The sequence below is a fragment of the Xiphophorus couchianus genome, chromosome 10, assembly GCF_001444195.1.
Source record: "Xiphophorus couchianus chromosome 10, X_couchianus-1.0, whole genome shotgun sequence".
In the NCBI taxonomy this organism is placed as follows: domain Eukaryota; kingdom Metazoa; phylum Chordata; class Actinopteri; order Cyprinodontiformes; family Poeciliidae; genus Xiphophorus; species Xiphophorus couchianus.
In genome coordinates, this window is record NC_040237.1 from 2653480 (window position 1) to 2664901 (window position 11422).

At 39.1% G+C, this 11422-nt stretch overlaps 1 protein-coding gene across 1 annotated transcript in view; it reads right to left on the bottom strand.

The window, feature by feature from the left end:
- Window positions 1-11104, bottom strand: part of LOC114152198 (potassium voltage-gated channel subfamily H member 4-like) — a 54747-nt gene extending 43643 nt beyond the window's left edge. Inside the window, exon 1 of the mRNA XM_028030006.1 lies at window positions 10526-11104. Within this exon, the coding sequence (XP_027885807.1) occupies window positions 10526-10601 (76 nt within the window). The 5' untranslated portion in view covers window positions 10602-11104. The remainder of the gene's footprint in view (window positions 1-10525) is intronic.
- Between the last annotated feature and the right edge of the window lie 318 nt (window positions 11105-11422).

Sequence of the window (11422 nt, forward strand, 5' to 3'; positions counted from 1 at the left end):
AAAATAATGCATGGCAAGGGTCGAAATTGGACTCTAACGCACAACTTTCCAGTTGTAAGTTGACTACTTTTTCCATTTATCCAAAGTCGCTACATATTACAGATTCTCAATTAAATCCTAGTCCAGACTTTGACTAGGCAATTTTATCACATAAACATAATCTGAAGCATTTCATTCGTAGCATTGGCCGTATGTTTCAGATCTCTGTCCTACTGGAAGATGAGGTTCCTCTGTCTTCATTATACCATTTGTTTACTAATATTCATGTAATATCAATAAATAAATTACTAAGCAAACTCACCAAAATTTACTTTTTATGATTTTCTTTTAAGTTTCATTTGTTTTGTCATGAAAAATAATCTGGAATGTTACCTTTAAAGTTTTTATTCCTATTAATCTAGTAATATAATGTTACAAATTAGACTAGCAAATACATTAAATTACTCTTTTTTTTAAAAAATAAGTGCAGATTTTCTGAATACCAAGCAAAGAGAGAGAATAACCATTAATATTATGAGAGAAAACCAAAGAAGAAAGCGTATTAAACAGCTTCTCTTGTGTTTTCCATGATCCAGAGCTGTAAACTGTCCATGGGGATGTTTTTATTTATTTTTTCTGAGAAGTGACAACCTTTAAGTGTGCAGTGAGCAGCAACTAAACTGTCACTGTGAAATTACAGAAAAAGACAGGCATTAGCTAGATCCATGAACAGGCAGAGGAGGGTTCATGCCTCAGCCATTGCTTGCTTTTCTCTTCTCCACACTTAAACATGAATAAAATGTACATTAAAGTACTGTTTTGTTTGCTGGAGATGACTGTAAACGTGGGTTTCAGTTTCAAAGGCGGTTATTGTATGAATGTTACACTGAAAGCATGTTCATCTGACCTCAAAAGTACAGATTAAACATGCAAATAATGAATTCAAAACTCACAGTAGAGCGATAAAGCGTGCCCTGTTTACTCCGCTTTCACTCTATAAAGTCCGGTTCTTTAATGTGAACCAAAAAAAACAAGTGAACTCTGCTCTGCCTAAAAACCTAGCATGAAGCGGATTATAGCGCAGGGAATTCTGGGTAAATACAGCCAAAACAAACGTGAGACTCCAGCGCTGGCGAGAAATTGCTCTTGGTCTTTTACAAGCTACAAAAGAGAAATGCTACAACAGCTAAAATCTAAGGCTAGTCCATTTTTGTTTACGTTTTGCGAAAGGCTAAATTGCGCTCGTGTCTTCTTCGGAGGTTTTTGAGTCGTTTCCTAAAATGGTTCTTGGCGCAGCGCCGCCAGAAGTGAGGAGGGACAAAGCTTTTTCAAACGGTTTGGGTAATTTTACACAGTGCAGTGTGCAAGCAAAAGGCAGCAGCTGAAAATGTGACCAATATTGCAACTTTGCAATTCACCGGACAGTCCGATGTGTACGGAAGAGGATTAGGGCCACTGAAAAAAATAATGATCTCAGATTTCTGAGAAAAAAGTCAGGATTCTGACATTTTTCTCAAAATTCTAACTTTCTTCTCTTAATTCTGACTTTTTTCTTTTCTTTCAGTTTCCCTAATCCTCTTCCGTAGGTGTAAAATCACACAGAAAGGCTCTATTTATTTTGTCTATACCCACTTCCTGCCAACATCACTCTGGGCAATTATCTATGCTGCCCACATCAAAAACTAGGTTCATTTATATTAACTTCTGGATAAATTGTTGCCACTTCTGTCATAGTTTTTTTTTTTTTTTTAGTATTATTTATATCCTTTAAACTCTTCTTTTTAAAGTCTGTTTGGCTGTGAACACAACAGTTTGACCTCGGTCAAATGAAATTAGTCTAGATTTTGCTATAATTGTTTTTTTCTTGGGATTTGGTCTCAAGAAATCCCAAGAATAGAGCTGTAATAAAGCTTCATTTTGCAAGAGACAGTAGCAACTCTCTTAATTTGTATTTTTACTTCCAATACTGCAAGTTCAGAATAAGGATTGCCCCAGAAACAATGACTGAATGAGATATGACCCCAGAAAGAAGCGTGCCCTGTTTTCATGTTCTATAAATTCCTCACACCGCAGCTTACTGAACCAGCATGTGCTGGAGAGCAGCTGCATTCATCCCAGCTTTATGCAATGCTTTCCTAAGAATAGCTACATCGCTACTCAGCAAGTTAAATTGGTCTTTTAAACAGGTCAAAAACCTACGTAGCTATAAATCATCTGGTATCAAAACCACAAGAGTTTTAAAAACTTTTGTGCTGAGCTTGGAGTAATGTGGAGTTCAACGCTTTCCAGACAGGATTAGTCGCTGTAGCTTTGACTTTGATTCAAGAAACTTTCATTCAGACATTTTTGAATGAGCCCTGAATAAAATCAGCAACCAGTTTGATTGTAAGAAATAACCCAACTCAACTAAACTTCACTTTATCATTGCCATTTAGTAGAAGTACAATATCTGGCTATATAAGCCGTACGTCATGCTGAATAAAACCAATCAGATTTTTATAGAGCAATTTCTATGCCATCAATCAGATCAGAAAATGTTTTGACACAAGAACAATCAAGAATGTGATTAGAGGATTTAATAATCAAAAATAACCTACAGAATAAAACTGGGGAAGTGAGATGGAAACAGGTGAGGCTAATAAAGGGAAAACAAAACAGCTGGAGGAGAAAACACAGGACAGGACACACAAAGGAGCTAAGAAATTAACTAATATGGAAGACCTTAAGTGACAATAATAGACAAAAAATAATCCAAATACAAACACATATCATCACACCCCACAGGTCTTTTCTTAGAACTTTTACTAAATATATATGGTGGTTTTAACTTTGGAACTTTTAAAAAAAACTGACATTATAGTTTCTGGTGCTTTTCTTTTAACTTACCAGATACTTTACAGATCTTACCAGGTACTTTGTACAACTTTCTCTTTACTTTCCTGGAAATTTCTGGATAATGTCAGGATGCAAAATAATTTAGATGCTTGTATCATATAAACAGAAAATACTTGTTTTGAAATGTACTTATTATACCTCTTTCTATTTTCTTTAAATTATGTTTTATTATTATAGCCGTTGTTGCTTTAAAAACCAACTTCCTCAGTCCAGTGAACATATTTTTGTTTTTTACTCAGTAAAGTCATTACTAAATGCTTTTAAGGGGATGCACAATGGCGCAGTTGGTAGCACTGTTGCAGCAAGAAGGTCCTGGGTTCGATTCCCGGCCGGGTCTTTCTGCATGGAGTTTGCATGTTCTCCCTGTGCATGCGTGGGTTCCCTCCGGGTACTCCGGCTTCCTCCCACAGTCCAAAAACATGACTGTCAGGTTAATTGGTCTCTCTAAATTCTCCCTAGGTGTGAGTGTGTGTGTGCATGGTTGTTTGTCCTGTATGTCTCTGTGTTGCCCTGCGACAGACTGGCGACCTGTCCAGGGTGTACCCCGCCTCTCGCCCGGAACGTAGCTGGAGATAGGCACCAGCAACCCTCCCGACCCCATTAGGGACAAAGGGTGAACAGAAAATGGATGGATGGATGGATGGATAAATGCTTTTATAAACTCCATAAAGTAAACAATTGTAGGCAACATAGTTACTTGTAGTGACACTGTGCCTGGAAAACACATAATATGTCTCCTTTTTTAAAAAAAAAACAACCTGCTGTTATGTCCATCCATCCATTTTCTGTACACCCTTGTTTCTATTGGGGTCGGGAGGGGTTTCTGGTGCCTCTCTCCAGAGAACGTTTCGGGTGAGAGGCGGGTACACCCTGGACAGGTCCTCCTGTTATATAAAATTGCTAATTTGCAGACATGTGTTTTGAGATAAAGGTTCATCATAGCAAAGAAAGAAAGATATGCAGAACAATCCCATTGTTAGCAGATGTTTATGTATGTATATTGTCTACAGCAGCATACTTATTTCTCCTCTTGTAGCTCAACTTGAACAACCAATCCAGTCCTCACATGAACCACTTGATGAACTGTTTCAGCGTGTGCGTCTCCTTGTGACAACTCTTCACTTCTGGATCCGTAATCCTCTCAGGGATATTGCTTCGAGTGTCCGCTCAGCTGCACCAGCTTCCTTAATTACACATCTGTGCTGACTCGCAACAACTTTAATCTGACATGATGATGCTACATGCTAACACGCAGCCTGGAGCGCACGGACGGAGGTTGCAAGTTCCTCTGTGTATAAAAGCCAGATGAAAGCCTGTGAAGCTTTGGCCAGCAGCTAATTACCACCCAGTAGCATGTAATCAGCTACTGGGTCAGATCAGGGAGAACACAATGACGCATGGGGAAAAGGTCACCAATAATTACTGATTACGAAGCCAATTCACAGAATTTGGAGCTGTACATATGCAAATTCAATGCTAGAGCATGTGTTCTTACGCAAATATAATGGTGTCGTTTGGATTTGAGCTCTAAAATCTGGACAACCTGCAGCTATGTGGCAGTTTTATCCCAAGAACGCAGCAAACTGCTTCACACCCACTCACACCTAAATTCACACTCCGATGGAGGCGAAGCTGCCGTCCCAGGTGGAGACCTGAACATTAGAAACAGTTTATTTCTGATTCTTGCTCAAAAGAAACGTACACCAATGACCACCTGGGGACTCAACCTTCATGTCTTAGCTCTCTATGCCCACTTTAAATGCTTCAAACTTTGCAACGAATTCGTTTTTTCCAGCAGCAACAGACAGGTTGGACTGTTCTCTGCTGTCTGCCTGCTGGGCTTTGGTCTCATTAGAACCCGTTCATCAGCTGTTTAACAATGAGCCTCAGAAAGGTTCAGTCTTCTCTGTCTCCCTCTTTGGTCGCCTTTTAGGAGGAGAATTTAGGAGAAAATAAACCAGCTTCTTATCTTTGCCTGCAGCTGCAGTGTGGTCAGGCCGCTCCGCAGCATGAGAACGGCTGTCAGCGTGAAAACACTGCCGGGTAGGTCGTGCAAAGGAGTTTGGGGAGGTGGGAATGGGTTTACAGAAAAAAGGCATGTAGCACACATCACACAGTTTGTGCAGGAGAAACAGAAGAGGATTTCAGCTTATGAACCCTGGTGAAAAATATATCGACAGCTGGGCATCCTAAAAATGACCTTTGACTCCTCAACTGAACTGAACTCCCTTTGAGATCCAGACACAACAAACTGAAACATACATATATTAATAATAGCCACTGTGCTGGTGGAAAACATTTTTAATTTCCACCCCTGCTTTCCAGCAGAACATCAGGCTACTTTATTTGTTTAATTTAAGGACTGCAGCTTAGTTTAAAGTTGAAAAGGATTAAAGTCACATTTTTTGCCCCCTTTTGACTTGATAATTTTGATCCATGTGGCAAAAACTTTGGATTTACACTCCTGCTGCAAGAGGTTCCAAAAGTAGGTGCAAAGGTCATCATTCCTAAATATGACTACTTAGTGATGTGCAACTATGTCTGATAAAATACCAGTAAAAAAATGCATTGAAGTTTGAGGTGCAACATCAGAAAAGTTTACATTAAAAAAAGCTCAAGTGTTGTGGATATTTCTGTGAGGACGCACTGCATCCAGCCACCTCCACCTGCTGCAAGCTGCAGGCGGCGATTTGAAGAGGGACTGCAGCTGCTCTGTGCACAACGGCGCTTGTTTTACGATTCGAACGGTCTGAGACAAGAGACCAGCTGCTGCATGCAAGTCCTTGATTACAAAGCAAGTTCAAGTGCTTTCTTGTTGGGCTGACCATTGTTTTTTCTAAAACACCAAATTGTTGAAGCATCCTTCATGTCAAGTGGCAGGACCTTGTAACCCAGGCAACAAGGAAGAAGCTATTTTGAGCAGCGGGCTCCATGCCACCCCTTGAGGAGCTGCAGCTTTGGGCAAGTTTGAGGACAGCAGCCTCATTTCTGACGTTTACCATCAACCCCTTGAAATTTAAAGTGTTAAATTATTTAGCAGCAAACATGCAGGGGGAAGAAAAAGTGAACTCCCTGATAATAAGTGGTCAGAAAGTTGAAATATAAATGCAGTTTGTGTCCTGTAGCTTTTAGCGGCGTGGGCTCGGCCATCCAAAAGCCTCGGGATTGAAATGCCACAACATGTGAATGGGGACGAGCCCTTTGACACGTCAGTACCCCAAACAGCACAACATGTTTCAAGACATTAATGTCAACAACGCTTCAAAGGCAGTACAAGCAACATTTTGCTAAATTAATCTCACAGTTTTAGCCAGAAATACATAAGAAGAAACACAACACATTGGGAAAAACACTGAACCAAAGAGGTAAAGGTGTTGTTTTTTTTTTTGCTTTTTACTGTTTTGTGTTCAGAGGTCAGAGAGGAGATTCATACAAAGAGCCTCTAGAGTTGGCAGGGAGTCCATGTGAAGCTCAAGGACTCTTTAGCGGAGAACATGAAACATGAGGGCACGACCCCCTCATCTTCCAACTAATCTCTGCGGCCTTTTAAACACAAACTACTGAACCCCTTCTTTTAATTTTAGTCAGTACGCAGCACGAAACACCTCATGTGTGCAGCTCAGCTTTAATTGCCGGTATGTCAGAAGGATTTGTGTCCCTAAGTAGAAGTAGACAAAAAAAAAAAAAACAGCTCTGGCTCCGAGTCACACTTTCATTCAGGCTGCTGCAACCAGCTGAGGGAGGTCAGGCTGACACGTCACACGAACAAACACAGACATGCCAACGGCGTCTGTTTACAATGAGCAGCAACCTCCCCGAGGGCGCGCAAAAGGTACAAAACAAGAGACGCAAGCCGAGCAGAAATGACAACGCTGCCTAATGGCTGCAGAAACTTTTCTGGAGCTAAATGTGTGAAACTGATGGGTAAAAGGTCGGAAAGGGCGATTTTATGCTTTGGTCTGACTGTAAAAGTACAACAGAACAAAAACTTTTGTGGCCTTAATCGGCAGATACAGCTCTGGAAAAAATGAAGACGTCTTAAAATGATCCGTTTCTATGACTTTACTTTTTATAGATATATGTTTGAGTAAAATGAACATTGATCTTTTGCTCTATGAACTGCTGACAACATGTCTCCGAAATCACAAGCAAAAATCTTGTATTAATTTGCTGAAAATGAGAAATGGTCCAAAAAACAAAAGAGATGCAGCGCTTTCAGAGCTCAAACAAGTTCATACTCATTTAGAAACAATAATACTAATGTTTTAACTCAGGAAGAGTTCAGAAATTAATATTTGGTGGAATAAACAGGTTTTCAATGGGGTAAAGTGCAAAGGGCTCTTAAGTTCAGGAACTCTTTGCACTCACCCAAACTGTTAAAGAAACTCACCCAAATTAACAACAGCTTAAAGAAAAGCCAATCTAATTCAGTTGCAATTTGCTTTTTCAAAGTATGTTTTTGCATTTCAAACTTTTTTGTATTTTGTCTCCTTACAACCACAAATTTCAACGTTATTAATTGTAATAGAACAAAACAAAGTGATAAACATTTGTGAAAACAAACGAAGTGGACGGTTGTAAGTTTTTTTTTGTTTTTTTTTAACAAATGTGCATAAAAGTCAGTCAGCTACCCTCAGAAGTGTCTTAATTACCGTATTTTTCGGACTATAAGCCGCTATTTCTTTCCCAAGTTTTGAACCATGCGGCTTGTAGCCCGGTGCGGCTTTTCTGTGGATTTTTCTTCAACCACCAGGGGGCTCTTTAGCAGGAAGTGAATCATTGGAAGTCAAAATTGGAAATCAAAGAAGAACGTGCTGATTTTCATTTAATAAGCACATGCTAGCAGCAGGCAGATGGAGAAATTTCTTCAAACTCATACCCCCTCATTATGGAAACCACACGAAGAAGTTCATAGGATGCAGCTTTTAAGTTAAAGGCGATCGATCTGGCAGTACAGATAATTAGCTGTTGCACGTAACAAATCCATGGTTCTGTGTTGGAGACGCAGGGCTGCGTCCTTAATAGATTTATTTTCTGGTGGAAAAACCGAGAGCGGCGGAGATACCAGCGGCTTATAGCCCGGTGCGGCTTATATACTGTATGTTAGAGATTTTTTGGTATTATCATTTTATTCTTACTTTAGTTCACATTCAGCCTATAGATCATTGTGATTTTCTGTTTAAAGTGTTCTCTTATGGAGGTCACTACTGTCTGTTCAACTTTACGAGAAATAGTTAACACTGAGTTTCTCAGACCTTAAATCCTTTTGCAAGAACACCTCCTAATTTAGTAACTATTTGTGAGCAGTCGTATTTTGTTTTATTGACAGTACTGACCGAGATTTGAACCAGGCTCAGACCTTTGATCAGATATCACATCTGGAACTGGGTTGTTAGATGTTTGGCTTAGAAGCTTTACGACCTCTGTTGTTTTTCCTGACTGCCCCCTTGCCTGTCCTTCTTTGACAATAAAAACAGGAGCTCATGTAGAAGCAGATCAGAACGCTCTGCAAATTGCTCGGAGGAGAGGTTTGGTAGAGCCTTCCCTTTTGCAAAAGCTCCACGTAAAACTCATATACGTTGTCTGTGGTTCTTTCTTTTATTTAGGTTCGAAAGGAAAATACCTATCACTGTATGTACGTTTCTAAAAAAAAAACAACTTTGTGGGTGCGGCTTATAGTGAGGTGCGCTCTATAGTCTGGAAAATACGGTAGTAAGCAGATCAAATCCCTACTGTCGAACATGGTGGTGGCAGCTGCTTTTCTTGAGCAATTACAGAAAATCTGAAGTGAGCTGATTTAAAAGTGAACGTCATTAAATACAAAGTAATCCTCAGGGGGAAACCTGTTACAAGCTCCAGAAGACTCAAAGCTAGGCCGGTCACGATCACGAATTCTGCTGGACGATAAATGGTTCCAGGAGTTACTGCGATAAATGATAATATTGTTGTTTTGAAACAATTTTTAAGTAAGATAATGATAATAACGGCATAATAATGGAAGAACACAATCTCAAAGTTAAGTAAACTTTTAAGACTGGAACTGAAAGACATTTGAATTATCCCAAAATAAACAAATAAAACAACAAATAAAATTAATTTTGAAGTCTTTGTAAACAAAATTATTCTTTAAAAAAGGGCTAGTTGAGACCAAAGCACCAAACTGAAGACTTTTATCATCCAGTTCTTTTTGTTGTTTTTTTTAGAAAGACATAAACGATAAATCACGCCAATGGAAATGATTGAGTTTGTTTTAATTTATTATGCGTTTAATTGATTTATTGATTATTGTGACAGGCCTACTCAAGGCTGGGGAAATGTTTCACCAGTAAACTAAATATACAGTCAGACCATATTTCTTGTGTTCAAATGGCCTATTCAAAGTCCAGCCTTAAATCTAATTGAGAATCTTTTGAACGAATTGAAATTCACATCCAATCAGACTGAGCTTGAACTATTTTTTAAAAAAAAGAATAATCAGTCTGTGATTTGGGAAAAAATCCACTAACCACTTCTTTTAAGAAAAAATAATCTTATGAAACTTGCTTTTGTTTTTAGCTCATGTTTTTAATTAATTACTTAATTAAAAACAAGTAATTAAGTTCTTAATTACTTGTTTTGTTGCTGTGTTTGTCTTTTTTTTTTGTTTTGTTTTATCCAAACAGGTTTCTCTTTTAAATAAGACCCTGGATCTCAGTCAGAAAAACTTTAAATAAAGCTCAGATAAAACTAAATTTAAAATAAATTTCAGTCTCTTGCTCTGAAAACCTGATATCTGAAAATATTTGAAATTATTTCTCTGGGGGGTTTAGATAAAATTACAATAAAGTACATTCAAGTTTGTGGTTGTGGATGTAAGAAGTGGTTTGATGGCATTTTGATGGAAAATGGTTAATAATTATATTATTATCAGTATTATTTAATCAAGTTTGTATTTACTGTTTGTGAAGAAGCTGCACTGTAAAACATTTGAGCCGCATTTAGTTGTGTCTACTGTCATTTTCTCTTTAAGTCAAAGAAATTTAGCGAGTTTTAGATTTTGTACCTAAATGTGTGAGTTTGTGAAAGATAAACTTACAATAATAAGTTGTGTTAACTATTTTTGATTAATTTTGTCAAACAGTTTTTAGGTCAACACTGAGAAGAAAAAGATAGGAGTGGGAACTATTTCCCAGAATGCTTAGCGGCATGTTTTGCATCTTGAGATGGAAGTGTGTTACATTTAAGGCAAATGTTTATTTTAAGTTTGCAAAGCGTGAGCATAATGTCCTGTTCACACTAAATGTTTTTCAGCAGAATTCATTGTGATGTTTAATAAAATTCATTATCAGATCCGAAATTTTGTTCATGCAATTTGATACAAGAATTTTAATTACTTTAAACCTTAAAGTAAAATAAGTTGATAATGTGAAAAATAATACAAAAAACAATAGAGAAATGTGCGTTTTTTTCTTTCATATTGTGAAATTTTCATTTGGTTTAAATCGCAGCAAACATTGTAAAAAAAAAACCCAATGTTTAGACAACCCGTCACTTGTTAAATTAACATTTCTGAGTTAAAACCAAAATAAATGTCTTGTTGACTTAAAACTGCATTTTCAAGGCTGCAGGTGGACTTTCATTTCCAACTTAAACCACCTTCAATTGTACTTACGGGTGCCATCGAAGCGTGTGGCGATGGCGTCCAGAAAGGTGTTCTGTGGGGCCAGGAGCCCCTTCATCACAGGCATCTCGACCCAGATGTGGGGCAGCCAGCAGGTGGCTGGACGTCACACCATCCCAGAAGTGCGGCAGGGCGGCTATCAGCGACGTCTCAGCAGGTGCAAGAGGTACTGAAGAGGACAATCCAACGGCGGACGCAGGGATCCATTTTTACTGTAAATGCGACGACTTTCCTCCCCGGGAGACAGCAGTACATCCTGAAATAGACTGCGATAGCTCAGTCTGACAATGCAGAGATCTGTTCAGTCACAAAAAGTCCAGACCTAAAGTACTTTGTGGCTGAAGTTACCCTGTAACCATTTTCCATTCATTCGAGCCCCATAAATGTGCCTCTACACCTCTGCCATCCTTCAGCTCGAGGATCTGTAGGGGTGCTGTGGCAGAGTAGTTGCATCTTCTTGAGCTCTTGCCACTCCGTCTCTTCCCCCCATCCACTCCTGTGCAGCAGCAGCCAATGAGACGCAGCCCTCCGTCTGTGGGGACCTGTTCTCATCGGATCAGGGAGCGAGACGAGGGAGGGAAACCAGGCAGGGAGGGAGGGAGGATCCTTTTTTTGGGAGCATCTGACAGCACCATTACACCCCACAGTGCTACTATCAGCACATGGCTTTTGTGTGTTGGGAAAGATGGATTACCTGCGTGTCTGTCAGTGGAGGCTATTGTACCAAGCTGGACCGTGTGCTGCTTTGGTCGTTTTAGTTATGTGTGGGAACGTTACTTTAGATTTATTTTCCTACGTGTTGGTGAAGATGACAAATGCTCTATCAGCGTTCCTACGGGAGAATTAAAGCATGGGATAAACTGTGCTAAGAGTGGATTTAAAAGATAA